Genomic DNA, 20611 nt, shown 5'->3' on the forward strand with positions numbered 1-20611 from the left:
ATTGATGTTGTAGAATCCAGGCAGTTAATATTCTAATAAGTAGATCAGCAAAGGCAATCCCTTTTATTTTCCTTTACTCCCACACCGTAGGTGGTAGGTTTGCTGCAACATAAGGAACTAGTTGGTTAAGTACCACTGGGATCCTAAAATAGGCTTTGTTATTGCAAACATTCCCAGGTCTGAAGGACACGTTCATAGCTCACACTGCTGTACCAAGGTGACTATATGCATTTTAAACCTTAAGTGAAATTCTGGCATCAAGTGGATTGCAGTTGGACTTTTAAGTTGGAGCACTTTTGACTTGAACAAGAACATTAACTTCAAAACTACAACATTAGCAGTGTGAATCATGAGATGCATAAATGCCTAAAACTGTGCACTGTGCATACAATATTTGTATTATTGTGATAAGTCTGGTTTATGAGCTGCAAAAATCACTAAATTCACTAAATCAGAAATGTCTGTCTACTTTTATTTTTAAAACAAGGGATATATGCTTGACTAGATTGTAGCATCAGCTGCAAAACTAAGCTACTGTCTTTGTAGCATCTGTGTTTTCAGGCTCCTGAATATACCTTCAATTGGGAGGAGTGTAGTAGGCAGACTGACACTACTGTTAATTGCAAGGCAGCGGAATAGTGTGGTTAGCATGCATGTGGGATAAAAATCTTAAAGCGGAACTAAACTGTAAATAAAAATAACACACCTTTAATCCATAAGATCCCTCGACAGCGCTGGTCCTTCCCTTGATCCGGTCCTGCGTCGACCTAGATTTCCTCTTGGGCCTGGCACCTCTTCCGCCTACTTCTTGTCTTCTTGCTATGTCACCCAATCTCGCACTGCGCAGGTATGACATCTGGTGATGTAGCCTGCTGTGCAGGGGGGAAAAAAGAGAGCCAATCTCATTGCGCATGCCTGAGAACAGCATATCTTTCCCTTAGTGAAAATAATGCCCCTTCTGAGCATGTCCAAAATTAGCCATGCACAGAAAGAACAGCCATAGCCTCCCGAGATGCTTGATGTGAAAAACATAATTAAACATTTTTTTTATGTAATGTTGATCAAATTCAGATTAAAGGCCTTGCCATTTTGCAAAGGCCTTTTGTTAACAAAGCATAGTCCATGGATTACTAGACGGTGCAGGGGCTCCTGGGTTGAGTAGTAGTAGTGTGGCTGCAGTAGTCCTGTTGGTTTCCTGTGTGATCTTTAGCTATACACTTTTTAATAGCACAATCTTCTTGTCTTGCTGTACACCCTGCACAGCCTATTATGCACACTTTCTAAATTTGAGCCCCTGATTTGGGTAAAGTTACCCAAGTTAAACTCTGAATATATATTGGTGTTCCTAGAAAATATACACCAATGACACAGTTTACAGTAAATCACTGACAGTTCTGGGCATTTTATTTATTACATTGTTCCAACGTTCACATGTTTTATGTTTATTAAAACTTTGATTAATGACTAATGTTGCAGGTAGGGATACTTCCTAAAATATGACAAAACACATTTTCAGTTTAAGACAGAAACATGTGACTGAATAACAGGCATAGTAAACAGTACTGCAACTCCCTTTGCATGTGATTTCAAGAATAAAGGCAACCAAATGTATTCTCATCACCAATATGTTCTTGTCCTCTTTAGTTAGTGATATGACTATGAACGTATGTAAAGCGCTGTGTAATATGTCACTGCTATAAAAATACTAAATGCTATAAAAAAAAGTTAATAATAATATTGTGCTCTACTTTCCCAAAACTTTTGGATTATAAATTCCTCGTGTCGTTGTCTGTCTGTCATTTGCAAGCCCTGTTTAATGTAAACTGTTGCATATTATGTTGGTGCTTTATAAATACAGTTTAATAATAGTAATACTAATAATCCATTCTGGATCCTGCCCATGGTATTTATGTATTTAAACCAAATTCTCCCTGGGAGAACATCTGGCTTAAAATCTGCATTAGAATTACTGTCTGAAATCGTCAGGGCCTGTCTAGAGTCATTAAACAGACCATCCAGTGTTCTGAGGTTATACATTTATTTGGATCATCCTGGACTGCTTATCCAAAAAGTTTCATTCATGATTTTGATTGGCTTCTATTCATTACTATATTGGCCCAGATTGTCTTTTAAGTGATTTTCCACCTATATGGACATTTTTATCATATGGACTCGAGAGTGCAGTTTGCTTTCTATTTTTTGGGGGATGCTGTGTTTTCCAGAGATCATTCATTGTTTTTATCAGTTTACCACTCAAAATATAATGGTCAGAGAGTGTGAGAAATTATTTTTGAGTAATTTATTTGATATTGCGTTATAGCCTAACATGACACCTGGATAAACTACTTCTCTTGTTTTACAATGTCACCAGTGCTCACACTGGAGTTCCTGTTTTGTTATTGCTATCATCTGACGCTCCATCAGTATGTTTTGTCAGAACTAACCTGCAAATTTGAAGGCAGGTTTGCTAAATCTGTCAGCAAACCCTGAGACATTACATTGAAACCAAAACCTAGAAAAGAGTGACCACAGTAAAAGGTCAAATATTCAATTGAGTCTGCGTGTTCTTTTTTTTATATTTTATAACCTAGATATAAGTAATAGATATAGTCTGTCCACTGCTTCACTTCCTTTGCTCCATTTCAAGGATCAGCTGCTCTCATCTTATAAATTAATTTCTAAGGTTAGTTATGAACGTTGATCCTTCTAGTTTGATGCCGTATTCCTGTGCTCTTGATGTTATTTTTGTGTTGTTAATGCTGTATTTCCTCTTTAGTCCTCGCCAATACTGTATCTATGGTTTTGTACATGTTTTCCCCAAAAGTGCATCATTTTGCATTTAGAAACATTGTATTGCAGTTTTCATTACTTTGACCAATCTTCCTGCAATTCAAAATCATCACGATCCATGCCACGAACAGCTCCAGGAACATGAACCCCATTGCACACCTTTATTTTCATCACCTACATTACTGGGCCTAATATGGAGCTTGTTGTACTCCACAAGTGACCATTCTAATATGAATTATTCCAATGTACAACCACAAGATCATAGAAACTTGATAACAAGGGGATGATAGCTCCACAGTTTTTTTTTTCTAAAAATCTGGTTTTGTTTTTCCATCAAATGCATTTATTTTGAAAGTGCTTTTTTCTAGATTTGTTTCTCGTTCCCATGGTTTCTTCTAAGTTGACCCAGATAGGTCCATTAACCTATAGGCTTATCTTACTACCATCGCTGTGAACTTACTATCAATTTCATGTTTTCTTGTTAAAAGTTGTGGAGTTTATATTATTTCTCTCAAACTATTTCACTGTTGATTAACCAAAAAGCAGGGAGTGAGTGTGGGATTCTCATGGTAAAGGGGCTTATGAAGTAACAATTTGCCATCTGCAGAACCTGTGCTGTTGCCTGCATCTGTTCTTGTTATAGCTAAACCTAAGCTGGGCCAACACATGATGATTGTTATTGCTTTATGGCATTTTCTTTAATGTTATGTCAGAGAAAGCTATTTACACTAACCTTCCAATAGTCTCCTGTTTCTGTAACCTTTCTTGAGTGTCTGACCTCCCACCTGTTTGAACATTACCTTGTGTTATTATTCTGTACCTAATGTAGCTTTACTTTTCCCAGCCGGTCGTATAGTATATCTAAAGGAAACCTAAGAGCCATCCACAGTATAAGTAAGGCATGGTTAAAACCTCTCAAAAATGTATTGGTCTTGCAACATTGTGCCATTGTTTTTTCAGTTTTTAAATCACTGTTTGTTAGTGCTATTGCCAGTGATGAATAAATGGGTTTAATGTAGAAGCAATGGTCCTAAACAGTGCTAAAGATTCTTTGGAATGGTCTAGAGAAACATTTAAATGTCTTGGAATGACCTAGTCAACTTCTAGGCCTCAGTCCAACTGAGAATCTGTGGCACAACATGAAGAATGCTGTGCACAAATGAAATCCATCCAAGTTTACACAGTGACTAGATGTGTTAAGCTAATATAGACATACTGAAAGGGATATGCAGTTGTTAATTGTCACAATAAAAAATGTGTTGCACCTTTAACATGATTGGCATGTTGTAAATAGGGAGACAATCTCTACAAAACTATTTTATTTTAATGTCAGCAAATCAGTTGAAACAGCATAGGAATACTTTTAAGATGTGTGTGTGTATATATGTATGTTTATATACATATACATATAAAATAAACTGTATTTTTATAGCTCCAACATATTACGCAACGCTGTACGTTAAATTGGGGCTGCAAATGACAGACTGATACAAACAATGAAACTGGGAGCAGCGAACCCTGCCCAGAAGAGCTTACAATCCAAGAGGAGGGGGGGATTGGTAGGGTGACTAAGTAGTGAAGGTTTAAGAGAAAAATGGGTAGGCAAGTTTGAAAAGATGAATTTGAGCACTCTTTTAAAAGCAGAAAGTAGGAGCAAGCCGAATAGGACGAGGAAGACCGTTCCAGAGAGTTGGGGCAGTTCTAGAAAAGTCTTGCAGCCATGCATGTGATGAGGTTATGAGTGAGGAAGTCATTAGTAGCTCATTGGAGGAGGGAAAAGAGCGGCTATGGGTGTATTTTTCTACCAGGTCAGAAAAGTAAGTGGGACAAGAAGTGTGGAAGGATTTGAAGGCAAAGCACAGGAGCTTTAATTTGATTCTAAGGTGAAATGGAAGCCAATAGAGAGATCTGCAAAGAGATGCAGCGGAAGAGGAGCGGAGGGAAGGATGGAAGAGTCTGGCTGCAGCCTTCATGATAGATTGTAGAGGAGAGAGTCGGGTTAGTGGAATAGCAGGGAGGAGGATGTCACAGTGTGTGTGTATATATGTGTTTGTTAGTGTATAAATATATATATATATATATATATGTATATTCCTTGTTCCCTCTTTACATTCTGCCTAAAACAAGTGGAATTTCCCATACTCCCAGTCTTAATGCCAGTGTACAAAGGACCCAGATAGCAATAAATACTGGAAACCCCTAATAAAAGTGTATATATATATATATATATATATATATATATATATATATATATTAATCAATTGTTCGAAATAAGCATTTATAAATGCTCTCTAACCATCCCAAAATTAACAGTGACCTCTTTTGTGTTCACAGCAGATATTCGAAATGGCTCCAACCCACACATGGCAGGGCTTTATAGAGATAAAGCTTTGTATAACATATAGCATTTCATAGAGCCAAACAAAACACTCTGCTCTCCTATTTTAGCGTTACAAACACTAGACAGCATTGCACATGCTTGGTTCTACTTGCCAGTTGGCAACGTCCATAATATATTTCTATTCTGGACTTTTAGGTGCCCTAAATGTACATAACTTGACCTGTTTTTAAACCCTTGTTTTGTGCATATACCTTACCCTGATTTCTTACACCTCTGTTTCCAAAATAATCATAAATGTATGGATAAAAGATCATTTTGGTATGGAGATTATTAGTACCAACATGGCATAGATTTGGCTACAAAACCACAAATCAAACATGATTTTTTTTTTTATTTTACACACTGGAGGGAAAATAAAAAATAAAAAAATATATAGACAAAGACTGATATGTCACATATAATTTTGATGTTCCACTGGACTTTACGACTTTTATGTTAGGTTTGACTACTAAGAATTTATTTTAAAAACCATATAAAAAGTTTTTTTTAATTCTTACAATTTTACTGCAAAAATAGAAACAGAATCTCCCTCTTTCCTTGTATGTCGGGATAAAAGAATACAAGTAAAGAAACCATTTTATCTTGATTTCCTAAACAAATTCTGGGTTATTCGTGACTCAAAAAAACCCCATGTAAGCCCTGTGCTAATCCTCCTCCTCCCTCACAACTGGCATCCTTTGACAGGTGATTCGTGACACGAGTCTCCCAAAGTCTAATCTTCTTACAATTACCTTCTTCATTTCCACTGCTGATCAAAGGCTTTGTATTCTGTTTTTACGGTCTTGACATAAATCCTAAAGCCAGGGAATTGTGGCCATCATTTGAATAACGCCCTGCTGACAGCCATCCACTTGTTTTCTAATGACACAAGTATTAGAAAAACATCACAATCTCAATGTTCCTTAACAAGCCAACAAACATACTTTTCAGATGACACCAATACCCGGAAAAACAACTCAAATACAATGTTCTTTAATAAGCTGGGGTGTTTCCAAACACAATGGGTTTTAGTTGTTTGATGGTATATAACTGTATATGTTTCTGTTATATTTTAATTCTTTTTGTTTTCTGTAGTATATATTTAGTGAATTGAATCCTGATAAATACAGTTTAAAGCTTAAGGCTTGGCATTGCTCCTCCAAGCTCCTTTGTATCCACATAAAAAAAAATGTGAAAGGATGAGTATAATTATGAAAATGCATTTGTGTGGATATTCACACCCAAATATCAATTATCAAATTACAGTGCACACCTTGCTAGATGGTCAGCATCCCCACCAATACTGGCCAGCACAACTAGCTCAATTAGTTGTTTGCATAACTGGGCAAAGCACTTTCCCTTGGGTTACAGTAACGAAAGCTGTAAATCCGTTAAGAAAACTTCACCTTCTATGGCCAAAATGTTTGTAATCTTCAGGTCTTTGGCCTCAAGGCCGCTATACATCACTTGCTTACAGTAATGAGTTATTAAAAGCTTTCTTTGGAGTGGAGATTTAGTTTTAATAAACAGAATTTGCTTGTGGGATTTTTTTACACCTTTTACAAAGTAAGTCTGGTTTGTATAAATTAAAAATTTAGTTTTTAAGTAGTTAACATAAAAATAGCTTATGTCATAGCTGTATTTTGAGGCTTTGGGTAAGGACCACAGATGAGTACAAAATGCACATCATTGTTCATCCATGACTTTAAATTGCCTTATATAAGGTCTAGGAAAACAAACACATACAAGTATCCCTGTCAAGCTGGCCTTACAAATATCAGAAAACAGGTAATACTTCTTGAACTGATGTTACCTATAAAATCCAAATGAAATGGTATCTGGTACCATCAGGGCTGTCCCACATATTACCAAAAATACCTGCACAATTTTGAAAAAACAAATCAGAAAGATCTTACTACATCTACTAATGATGAATTATCAGCCTACAGCCATTTTATTGGATCAGACATAGAAACCTTGGCTCCACTACAGTTTGAATCCTTAGAAGAATTAGAAGAACTAAGATTTATACAGATGCTAAATTTTTTACTTCAGTAGACCTGACCCTCAATGTTCATTTACAAGGACTATTGTACCACTTGCAAGGTGGTGCTTCCTGTTTTGTCCCAATCCCTCGAAACAAATACTTCTGAGCTGCTAAAATGATCCCTAGCAACCATTTCTGGAGTCTTATCCCCAACCCTATATTTTCAGTGGTTGTGCATGCAGAATGTCCTCCCCATTAGTTTCCTGTGGTAATGCAATATACTACTGATTTTTCTCTTTATCTTTTATGGTAGCATATTTATAAAATAAAAAGCTCAAGGCTTTTTTCAAGCGCCCATTTTTTTTCCACCTGCTGTGAATATTTATAAAAATACAGAAGTGTTCAGGAGATTGGACATTTTTTATTCTTGAGAGTTTGTTTTGCATTTATACTTAGTTTTATTGTCTTTTATGCTTTTGAGAGTTAACATTTTCAGACTCCCTTTATGTTTGTTTACATATGCAACAAGGCAAAAACATTTATTTTTGCTCCTTTGTAACATTAAATCATTGCTTCATAGTGGTTGTAGGTAAATAGTTATTACTGTTTTGTTTTGTTGCCTGGGAACTATGTGATATGGCTAGCAGCATCTTTCTCTCTGAATATAAACTTGGCATTCTACCCGAATATTTCTTTTAATCCTGGCATGTTCCCCTGTTGTCTACTACTGTCTCATATTGACTAGACACCACAAATAATAGTCAGCGTGTTTTTTTATGTCTGGTATGTGAATTTTACAGGTCCTTTTTTCCTGATTTTTAACAGCTAACCATTGAATAATCTTATGCTACATATACAAGTTTTAATTATAGTCTGTGTATAAGATATTTGTAAATATGGAGCCATTTCATTCATCCTCCAACATTGTAACATTCATAAAGGAACTGATGGGATCCTATGACCGTATCGTTATCGGTCCCTTCCCAAAAGCTACCATGTCAGAACCCTGACAATTAAAAAAGGATGCAATTTTATTGATTGGATTTAGATTTGGAAAGTGTTTAAGGCTCAATTATAGCTGAATTTGAAACCTGACTTTAAAGCAGAACTAAATTTAAAGAAAAACAAACAAACTCCCTCACCTATATTTCAGCAGATCCCTTGATGCTTCCAGAGCTTTCCTGGATTGGGTTCTGTGCCGTCTTGTAATCCGCCCTCGTACTGACGTGAAGGAAGCGCCAGGCAGCACCATCCTATTTGTTCTTCTTCCAACTTCTGCCTATGTCACCTGATCTGACACTGCGCAAGCTACCCCTCCCCAGATATTTTTTACCTTACATACCCTTTTATATAAAGTAAAAATTTTGTCATAGGTCTGCTTTAAGTGTAGTGGGAAAAGTTTAAAACTTTGGACAGGTTTTTATTGTTAACTGCCCTTCACATTTTTTGCATTTTCCTTATCTCCTCTCCTTGGGTACAAGGACAGGTGTGAACTAAATTTTTCCAATAGTTGACCGCTGATAAAAGCTTCTTTGATAGGACATGGATTTTCCTTATAGTCCTGGTGGATTTGATTGCAGTGAGAAAAGCCAGTATAGTCAAGTGTTTAATAGTCATTTCAGCAATAGGTTTAAAAGGGGGGCCTGTAAAGGTGCATACACACTTCCAATTTTTATCGTTCAAAACGAACGACGAACGATCGATTGGGCAAAAATCGTTCGTAAAAAAAGTAACCAACGACGCCGACGAACGAGGAAAGTCGTTGGAAACGAACGACCGGACCGGCGGATCGGATTGGACGACGATCGTTGAACATCGTTCGTGTGTACGGTCGTTAAATTCAAGTATTGGCATGTCCAGTTAGACCATCAGGCTTCTGAACCTTCAAAGTTCTAACAGCTGGACTTTTTTCTGGTTTCCTTTTTTTCCTGCAGAAAATCCAAAACTGAGCTACTATTTCCAGCAATACTTGTTTAGCAGGAGGCCAATAACAAAATGTAATCTATTTTTTTTTTTTTTATAAATAGCCCTTGTACCTTTTATCTTACAGGCTCCATTTTTTCCGGGCCACTCAATGAGGTTTTTTGGATGGGAATGCAGTATTTGGTTCTGTTATAGTAGGTTTATGAGCAGGATGTATGGGGAATCCTATGCCACGCTTGGCTGTAACCTGGTTCTTTGGCCACAAGAGAGCTACTACAATGACTGCCTTTGCAGGGTTCTGTCTTAATTTTCCCCAATACCCTGTTTCCTTTATAATAAGGCACTGTCTGTCATTGATTGTCCCCTTCTGATCACTCATGTGCCATTCATTGTCCCCTTCCGGATCACTCATGTGCCATTGATTGTCCCCTTCTGATCACTCATGTGCCATTGATTGTCCCCTTTCTGATCACTCATGTGCCATTGATTGTCCCCTTCTGATCACTGACTCGCCGGGTAACAGACTCTGTTAGGGCAGGGATCAGCAGCTTGCTTGTCCTTTGAAGTTACTTTCAGTTTCACTCTGCACTGCAGCCAGCATCGAGGAGGCTTACAGAGGCACACAGTATCAGGTATCTGAGGATGTCTTATTTTCGGGGGGTGCTTTGTTTTAATTGTTTGAGCAAAAATCGGGGGGTGGCTTATTTGATGGGGATGCCTTATCATCGGGAAACACGGTAGTTCCTCCCTGTAGGAGGAAACATAAACTAGAGTGAAGTTCCATTAGGGAGCCATGGCATCTAATCATACTAGATGATCTCCTGTTTCCCGGGAGTAGAAGTTCTCCACTTTGGCTAAATAGATTTACCTGAAGCAGCCCCCACCTGTTTACCTGGAGCCGGAACACTTCTGGATGAAGGGCCCATTTTCCTTGTCTCATTTGCCCCGCCATGACATTTTTCCTGATACAAGTTGACATTCAAAAATCCGGCAACCTCTGGATCTGAGGAGTTTTTTGAAAATTCCAGATTTTTTTTTTATACTTACCTCCACACACAGACCAGTCTTCCTCTCGCAGCACCGCGGACATCTGGCACAATTCCAGGGACTTCTCAGCGTGTATTTAGTTTAGCAAGCGAGACCTAACAGCTGTTTCTGCAGAACAGCTCCATGAAAACATTAGTGGCCAACCAGTGTACTGCAGTCCCTGTATTGTAAATGCGATCCAAAATTCATTCTGGGAAATTGAAGGATCCGGATTATCGATGGCCAGATTTTGGATTGTCAACCTGTAATATATCACTGAAGTTGAAGTCAAATTGTTTTCTGCCGAAGTTAACATTGGCACATTGTCATTTCCACTCCTATACAATAAACAAACCCTTGCTGTGCAAAGTAGATTCAGGTATGAAAACTCATTTCAGTGTATAGAAAGGTCAAGTTGAACTTTGTCATGTTGAGAGCTGCTTTGTAAAATATAGGGAACAGCTGATTGTTAGGAATGCCAGGCAGCAAGGTGATCCCCACTGGTCAATATAAGGATACAAGTGGACTAGAAAATTCTTCTAAAGCCAACTATCTTCTGTAAAGTAACAACACTAAGGCCTAGTCTACAGGGACTTTTTTGTTTTTTAACTCTTATAAACTCCCATACCACTTTTGAATGAGTTTATGTGAGTTATAAAAAAGCAAGCCTATAAATGCCTATAAAAGCCCGTATTGCTTTTTGGTGGGTTTGTAAGAGTTTCTAGGATTTTAAAGCAGGCATTTAAAACTCTTTTAAACCTCAGTAAACGCGTCCATTCATTTTCAATGGAAGCAGTTTTTAAAAGCGTATAAACCCTTGTGAACGCATGCTAAAGCTCCCATTGATTTCAATAGCATTTATGTGAGTTTACTAGAGTTTACAAGCAGTAAAAAAATTTAAATGTTGCAAGGAGCAATATCTACAAATTTCTGCTCATTCTTGTTTTTGAGGCATGGCAGTTATCCACCTATAATTTGCCTGACTATTCGCAGATAATCTGTCCGTTAGGGATATCTTCTCTATGTTATACTTTCCTTTTGCTATTCAGTGAATGATTTTGGTATTGTCAGGATAGCTTCTATAGTAAAGCACTAATAAGCTTGTTTATTTCATGAAACTGTAACCAAAAAATATACCTGCTTTATTGTTTCTGACAAATGTCACTTTTTCGGATGCCTGTCCCCCTGCAGCTCACCAGTCACTCACAGCCCTCTCCCAAAAGCTGTCACGTACATTGCAGCACCATTGTTCCTGCACTATATGTGGACAGTGAGGGCCCAACCATGTTCCTTGACCATAGGAGCGCACCAGCTGCCAGGGAGGGAGGAATTGGGTAAGAGTATTTTTCTTCATAGCCCCTACACTTGCTGAACCATAGAATCATAATAGGAGGTAACTTATCAAAGAGACAATTTTAAAAGTTAACCATAGGTAAAGCTATAACCACATATTTTCATTTTTTGAAAGATACTTATTAACATGCATGTCAAATACTATCCAGTAGTACTTCGGGATCTATTAACTTTAAAATGGAACAATAGCCACATTACAATCCTATCCGTTCCTTGTTCTTTTATTTCTGGAGATGATCTTCAGCCATCTTGATTGGCTGTAGGCGAGTGGCAGCCTCAGTATTGTGACCCATCCCTTCAGTAACCACCCAAAAACAGTCAGGTGGTTACTAAAAAGTGCTAAAAGGGGCTGGGGAAAACACTAAAATATGTGGATCAACCAATCTGATGAGCTATTTTCATAATTTGATTCCCTGCTGTTGTATTCTAAACCACGTTTTTGCACTTATCTGCTATTTATTAGTTTAGGGAAGATAAGTAAACTGGAAACTTGGAGAAGTTACTGGGCAGGAGGTGGCTGGGCCAGGAGGAATAGTGTTAGTTTGATGGAAGGCTGTTGTTGAACAGCACTATATATGAGGCTTTCCCTACAACGGCCATCGTTTCTATACTTGGCTGTTTCTATTTATTACCATGAATATAGTACATACGAAACATGTCCATCTGAATTTTTTTCCCCTGGTTTGAACATGCCTTACTATTACACACTAAAATAAAAAAATGTCAAATAATTCCATATGGACCTGGCTGTTAAAAGGATTGGACACCATGGAAAGTTGTGTGCCTCTTTTTGCACCAAAAGATTTTTTTTTTTTACTGTTTTAGATATATAGTATCTAAAAATATATAACATATAGTATAGCATAGTTGATTTGGTTTCATTTACAACTTATTTGTGTTAATAAAAAAAAAAAATCCATGGGTAGCAGTTATGTTTGAAATGCTGATTTGTAATGTCCACAGACTGAAAAAACACTAGGTTGATGATGCAGAACTTGCAGAAAGCTGCCAAGTACTTGTGACCTAACTGGATATGTAATTTTATCTGTGTCTTGGTAAAGAAACTGCATCCACTGCATTTTCTTACTTGCTTAATCTCAGACACATCTCTTGGTAAGTCTACAAATACATACTGAAAGAGCTCTCTTCTGTTTTGGAAAGCAAGTTAATTAAATGATCCCCACCTGATGTTTTTATGTGCTAGTTATAATTGTAAAGATTGGCCTGAGGGAGTGTTGAAGAAGGCTGAGTCTGAAGTTTATTTTCTTTGTGTATTTACTTTAAAATGCTTAACTTTTATTTTAGAATCTGTTCTAGGTAGTCTCAGTATGCAAGTTCTACCACCCATGAATATATTCCTCATGCAGAGAAAGTAGTGTATATATAGTATATACAAATTGTAACTTATTTCTTAGTCTAATGATTAATATTACTGTATGTTATATGCAACCTCTGTACTAACATGTTTACAGTACAACTAAACATAGAATTTGGAATCTCTTTGCCATGAAATTAAAGCAGGCCTTTCGTAAAAAGTAATTATGAACCATTGTTGGCATCCCCCCATGTAAAACCTATTAAAAATGAAAATAGCAATAAAATAGATGATACTGTACTTTGGTGTGCATACAGAGAAGACAATGTTCATAATCTCAAATAAAAAAATTGGTTATTCTATTGCTTGTTGCAGTAATGTAAAATGCAGACAAGTGTTAATGGATACCATTATTGTTAGAACTCTTTTAAAAAGTAGTGCAATTAAATTTTCTATTATTTAAAAGTCTGTTCTGAGTCATTAGGTAAATCTAGAGGGTCTGTTTATAAACACATGGACTTGGAAGATTCTCCATCAGTGAATGTCAGATTCACTGCTTGATAAAGAGACCCCAGATTGTTTCAGACTTTACATTATTGCCGAAGGACATTGTTAAGGTATTCCATGTGTTTTTGATCTCATTGCAATATCTCCAGAGTTGTGGGCCAGTTAGTTTGTTTTCACTTGGAACACATGACTGCCATTACAGCATGTGTAAACATTTTTTTTTAACTTTTGAATAAATTTGTAGGTGGAAGGCCAAATAAATATTGATATGATATGCATGTAGTAGTTTCTTTTTGAAGGATCCCTGCTAAATCCTTTGGCAGCCACTTGTATATATGACAGCTTCATTTCATTCTATCGTTTTTGCTGTGGTGACATACCCAAAACTCTGTGTCATTTGCATGTTTTCTTTCGGAATTCAGTATTGTGAAACACTTTTTATTAGTGTGGGTGGCTTTTTATTTTTTCTTCCAAGAAAGTAAAACTTTAAATGCCTGCGCCTCAAATAAACTTATATGTAGGAATACATTGCTTACCCGAAACACATAGAATGTATTCTTTGGTGATGCTGATCTTAAAGCCTAATTCCTGGAAGAATGCAAAACTACCCTTTTAGTGGGGTTAACATTTGCATGGAAATGGTGATTTGCTCATTTTTGCATAGGCTACCTGTAAAAAGGATTTTAATGCTCTTGCCAACCCACCATTCTCTTCACTCCATTGCATGGAGGTCTTCACTGTCCTTAGGATTAATATAATCCTCCAGGACACCTAAAACCACATAAAAGAAAAAAAGATTCCTAACGCTTTTAAAAGCAGTTCTGATTCAAGTCTCTAAAGACTATTTGGCAGCAAACATTTGTTGGCCATTACATGTAGCATCTGAACAAAATGAATGGCAATGGTAATTTTCACAAATGTCAATCCTGTTTTAAGGATACCCATCAAAACAATGCTAGTGTGAATTCATCTTTACATACACCACTGTCCCCCATTGTTGTGATGGATGAATGTACCCTTATTCAGTTAGCTATGGGCTTAGTAAGAGTTCTTTTGAAGTTTTCAGAAATCCTTTTGAAATGACCATTGGAAGGCTTTCCAAATGTAATATGGCATAGTGATTTCATTGGTGACACAACCCCTGATGACCACCAGCCAGTGCAATCACTGTGGCAGCATTCCTGCCACTCTGGAAGCATTTGGCAAAATAAACAAAACTAATGGGAGCCAGTTGTTACCTTGGCAACAGCTTTAAAGTCTACCACTCACAAACTGCCAGACAAAGCTCCTTATGCCATGTTTAGACCATAGGTTTTTGCAAGCATTTGAGAGTATTTTTACTGCTTGCCACCCTTGGTAAAGAGAGGGGGACTTTTCCCCTCAATGAGACCAAGTGTTTTGGGGGGCTTATTTGGAATCTTAAACGCCTTATTAAAGGGGCCTGCAGATATTTGTCCCCACACTCTGTGTAATGGGTACAGGGATTTCCTATTCCCGGAAACTATCTTTGCAGGATACAGCGAGTCTACGACTCAGAGGGTTCTATATTCCTACTTCAAGGGGCAGAACAGTTTGTCTCTTTAAAATCCGTGTATGCAGTCTACTGTTGAGTTTATAGGGCCATAGTTTTTTCCCTTAGGGTCCTGCATTGTGTTTGCATTTGTATTGTACCAATAGAACATGACTTTTTAAAAGTTTCAGACTTGACTGGTGCACAGAAGCAATAAACAGTGTTGGGTGTCATTTATATAAATGCTAACATTTGCCATAAACAATCATGAACATTCATCTTTGGTACAAAATACATTTACATTCTCCTCTAGGTATAAAAGTTTTGTTTTGTGAAAATTGTTCTGTGTGGGTTAACATGGGCCTGAGTTGTGTTCTTTCCAATTTGGACATGTTTTTGTACAAAACTTCTTTTCATGTGATAAACATTGTAGCCATGGTATGTGTCCAGTGTTTTGTAAATACTCTTGCAAGATTGCTAGTTATGAGTTCATGCCATAATTACAAATTCCATTTGTCAGCTAGGCTTCTATTACAAGATGTCTAGATTTTATACTGAAAAGTGCATTTACTTATAATTTCAGAGCTGGCATTTATTTCTTGTGATTTCAGAACTTTGTGTAAATCTGTAACTTGTTATATGCTGAATATTTTTAAGGAAGTTTATTTCTGTTTACTCACATACACAGTGATTCCTGTACATGCCCCCTGAATATAGGATAAATCTACATGCTGTTCTGACCACCCACAAAGAGTTGAATTGGTATAAAGTTACAGAGCTTTGTATTGTGACCATTGGTTGATAACAGTAGTTAGGGAAAATGGAAACGCGGAGTCCACAACAAGCTGACCATCCAAGCGGGCATTGGCAATTTAAAATGACCATATGCATTGTTTAGCACTGTGAATCACTTGTTTTCTGCCAGGTGCTATACTCCTATCTCGCTATATACTTTACAGGAAAGACATTAGGCAGATGGTACTTCTTACTCTCCACTGCCCCATCACCGCCATCTTCTAGGTAACATGACAACTCTGGGCTGTTGACAAAGCCATATATGTTATATATTTGTCCCAGTGACACCAGGGCAAATCATGGGGTAAGTATTCCCATCAACAAAATACAGTGAAAACACATCTGAGATTGTACATCTTCCCTACTCAATGCAAAACTAAAGAGCACTTAGGAATACCAAAAGCGGAACCAAACCAAAAAACTCACACTCTCCTTTCCTTCCTCAGAGCCTCGGATTTCTCCAGTGCTGTCCTCTTTCTGGTCCTGCGCTGTCCTGGAACCTACCTTTGTTCTGCGCCGGCCACCACTATCTACCTCCAACTTCTTCCGGCTACGTAACCCGATCTTGAACTGCTCAGGCACACGATCCAGTTACGTAGCCTGCTGTAATTGGTAGGGGTGGGGTACATGTGTAAGATCGGCATTTTTCCCCCTTACGTAAAAAAAAAGCCCCTTCTGCGTATGCTTGAAATCAGGCATATGCAGAAGGAGCAGCCGGAAGCCTCCTGGGATGCGTGCAGTAGGTATGTTTTAAAGCCATGCGTTTGAAAGGCAGTAATTGACTCCCACCAGATAATGTTTGATGGAATGCCAGATTTCTTGCTTTATAAAAAGAATCCTTTTAAAGTGTATGTAAAGCCAAAATGCTTTTTAATATTTTTTTGGTTACTTTTTTTTTTTTTCGTCTGTGTCCTGTTGAGGAGATTTCCCTTTTATTTTTGTCTTGAAAACCCAGGAAATAGAGGAGTCCCCCCCTCTTGTTTTCATAACAAACATTTTAAGTTCTCTCCAGTGGGAACACCTTTCCTATAAATCTTAAAACATTAAAAAATGTTTTTTTCTTAATATTATACTTCAAAGCACCACTGAATTTTATAACTATACACGATTATATGATACTTTTGGGAATCCATGACAAATGTCCAGAAAAAAGGCTAAAGCTAAATCTAAACTTAAAAAATAAATAAAAAAAATAAAAATATTTCTATATGGTTTTGTCATGTCAGTTTATTAAGGGCCAGTTCATATGTGTACAGTTTTCATATTTGTCACCAATATGCTTAAGATATAATATCATTTTAAATTTTTATGTCATCTGATTTTTTTTATTACAATCAGATATCACAACTTTTTATGTTATGTTATGATGTGAAAATATAGGAAGTTGCTGTATACACAACAAAGACTGTTTTTTTTTATTTTTTTTGTTTTCTTTTTAAGCATATATTGGTATGGTATTGATGAACACAAATTTATTGTCTGGATTTGTTCCTTTGAATTTTTTTTGTGTACGTTATGTCATGAATCAACCTATCTATATAATTTTCAAGCTGTAACATGCTTGGAGACACATTTTTAAAATAGTAATGAGGGAGAGTGTAATATAAGTAGTTGCGCACACCCTTCGGTGTGCAGGTAGCTGAGCTATTTATTCATACATCATCAGAGTACCCGATCAACAGCAGCTGGAAGTAAGCCTGTCTCTTTTTCATTGCAGCCTAAGATGTCAAATGTCTAGAATAAATGGCGTCCAAGGTAACAGATGCAATAGTTTGGTACCAGAAAAAGGTAAGTGATCAGTTTCTAGTGGTTTGTTGTTTATGAAGTATTTAGTATTTTGATGATCTAAAATCAGTAGATATAATGGCATGATATGCCATTATATAGTTCTGAGTTGTTACTATCTATGTTTTTTTTTAAAATAACATTATCATAAAGATTAAACCTACATTAAAGTATTGGGGGTAACTACTCTGGTGTGTGCTGAATTTCCCCAGCTAGTTTAGTGCCTGGTGAAAGAGAATATGCATAGCACCATGCTTCCTAAACTAAAAAGAAAGTTGTGACTCCTCATATACTTTGCCTGCTATACCCAGCTCCTAGCATTTAGTAGTTTGGTAGATTCTGGGAATTAAACCTAATTAAAAGAAATTGTAATTACCTGAGAAATGCTAATTGTTTTTTTAGACTAATATCAGACTTTAGGTATTCTGGTGAATAAATTACTAAACCAGCTATTGAAATTCAGATCAGTGAGCATTTATATGTTTGTAGGTTTCTGATGAGCCTGACAGATAGTGGTCTGTGATGGGTTTCCCCAACTGATTACTGTTGCTTCTTTCTGCATAGGATACAAACATTCCAGCTTGCCAGAAGCAAACTTATATGTTTCTAGAAAGCACTTTTGTTGTAATAACCCGTACATTCGCTGAATGGTAGAGGGCTAACAGAGTGGCCAGACCTCTCATTTAGAGTTTTCAGTAAATCTAGTTCAATTTCACTTCAAGTATTTTCAGTATTTTTCATGTCTCTCTCAACTTTACAAGATGAGAAAATAGTTCAATTCTCAAAGCTTTGATAGCAGATCATTACATGACAAGAACTGAAATGATGATCCTTACAGTTACTTCAGATCAAATGTGTTTGTACTTTGAATAACAGGTTTAAAAGCCTAGTCAGCTAATTTTTATTTATCCATATCACTGCCGTATTCAATGTTCCGTGCAGGATTTTGGCATTAAATATTACTCATTGTTTGTCCCATGTCTTTTTCTTGATGTCAAGATGAATAATAAAAACAATGAGTCAGTTATGTGTAATCCAGATGGATGATTGGTGTACTTGAAGGCAGTAATTGCTCACATGGAATTTATTGCGAACCTTTAATAGGCACAAAAGAACAATATGCATTTGTAATGTACTCACATGGGCAAGACGAAAGTTGTTCACTTTGTAAATATTCAGTTATGCAAGCAATATCTCAATTGATTTAGTCATTGAAATGATCAAGAGTGAATAGATGTAGCAACTTTTTTTTTGCTTATCTAACACAACAGCTCTTGTACTTTGTCTGGCAGATTAATCCAGTATATTATCTTGTTTTTGATGTCTTAAGCTACGTACACACGGCAGATTTTTATCGCCCGATAATCGGCATCGGCCAATTATCGGGCGAAAATCTTCCGTGTGTACAGTCGGTGTCGTCCATCCTCCGGACGACCGACCTGCCGGATCCACGGACGATGGACGGCAGCCGATCGTAATGAAAGGGATGGGGAGAGCGCGCAGCAGGGTGCCGCTCCGTCGCTCTCCCCCCTCCCCTCTCCATAGAGCATGAACGGTGCTGTATGTACAGCATCGTTCATGCATCTTGCAGCCCCTTGTCGTTGGAAAGGATCGTGAAAGATCCTTTCCAACGACAAAAATTGCAAGTGTGTACACAGCTTAACTCTAGGCTATTTCACTGCTAGTTTTTCATGTGGGTCTCCCAGTTCTCAGAACATATCTTTAGTATCCCTAAAACTATCTAAACCCAAAAACAGAAAAATCATATTTGGCACTTTACCAGTACTTGGAATGCGCAGTATAGGCTAAAGCCAATATTTAGGAATAATGGGCCCACATAAAATGGTTTATCCCATTATTATTATTATTATTCAAATAGGGAACAGTTAGCACTGTGAGCAATAACATTAAAAAAAACTTTTATATTTGTCTGGGTTCTTTGAAATAGGTTTAAAAGTGACACTTTTATTATTAGATGAGAGAGCAGTCTGATTCAAGACCCAGTTCATGCCACACAATTAACCTACCAGTTAAAGCAGAGGGAGCAGCAGGCCCCCAAATCAGGAAGCACATGCATCCATCGTGTGACATGCCCTCCCTGATAAGGAAACGGCACACTTCCCTATAAGTGCAGCAATAAAGAAACCTGCTACCTATTAAATATCACAAGTGGTGGATTATTTTACCATATCCCTCTGTGATGATCCAATTAGGAGCAGGAGGTCTCCCATGGGGAGGCACCCTATGTAGTATTGGAGCCTTGACCTCTTTTGTGTGGAGCTGGTGGGTGGCTTGGGTCACACTCATTTTAGTTGTCCAGTTAGTACTATTGAACCACTTCTTACCAGGTAATAAGTATGTAAGGAGAATAAATATTCATCAGTGCAGATTTACATTGCTCACCCAACATTATTTGTATCCCTGAATGTAAAACTTGTATTCCTAGATTTTATCTCTAAATTCTTTCCAACCAAAGTTGATTGATTAGCTGCCTGTGAGACTTTTTTTTTTTTTTTAACGTCTTTTTAACAAAAAGAGGGCAAAGTGGTTTCCTTTGAGTCTTGGATTTGATCTTTTCAGGACCCCTTCTACAAAAATATATCTGTCATAGACAATCTTATCTGAAGATATTTTCCAAGACCAAAAACTAGCCCTTATGTAACATGCTTGGAAATAGATGCTCTCAGAATATAAAAAGATATAAGCAAATTATAATGATGAGATGTATGTCTATGCAAAACTAATTTTTGTTAATGACCACAAACGTTCCCATTTCATTTGCCTAAAATATCAGAATGTAAAAGCCTTAATTGGAAAGCTAACTGGGATGGGAAAGAAATGCTTCATAAAATATTGATTGTTTCCACTGCTGTTGCCAAGGTTTAGGACTATTCATTGACATTTGAACTTTTTTATCTTAAGTTCATGTTTGTTTTCTGATAAGTGTGTGTTAGATTACAGTTTTTAAACCAAATAAAAAGAAAGCAATTGCCTAATTGTATTGAAACGATTGTATTAATCCAAACTTTCTCTAAAAACGTAATTCTCTATCCGGCAGATAAAGTTTTAGTGTGGCTTTATTTTTTTAATGGTTTTTACTGCATTGATTGTAGTCAGTTTTCAACAGAAACATCCAGCACTAGCATTATCTTAAAGGAATGGTATTTATTGGAAAAAAGAATATGGCCTGGTCCATACATTTTCTTGTACCCAAAGAATGTATTAGCTGCTGTCTTAAGC

At 37.0% G+C, this 20611-nt stretch overlaps 1 protein-coding gene across 1 annotated transcript in view; it reads left to right on the forward strand.

Annotated features, from left to right (window-relative positions):
• PHTF2 (putative homeodomain transcription factor 2) overlaps positions 1-20611 on the forward strand; it is a gene marked incomplete in the record, with an annotated part of 66974 nt that overhangs the window by 4950 nt on the left and 41413 nt on the right. The window contains 1 exon segment of the mRNA XM_072401727.1: positions 17304-17374. Within this exon segment, the coding sequence (XP_072257828.1) occupies positions 17330-17374 (45 nt within the window).

Source organism: Pyxicephalus adspersus, chromosome 2, assembly GCF_032062135.1.
Source record: "Pyxicephalus adspersus chromosome 2, UCB_Pads_2.0, whole genome shotgun sequence".
NCBI lineage: Eukaryota > Metazoa > Chordata > Amphibia > Anura > Pyxicephalidae > Pyxicephalus > Pyxicephalus adspersus.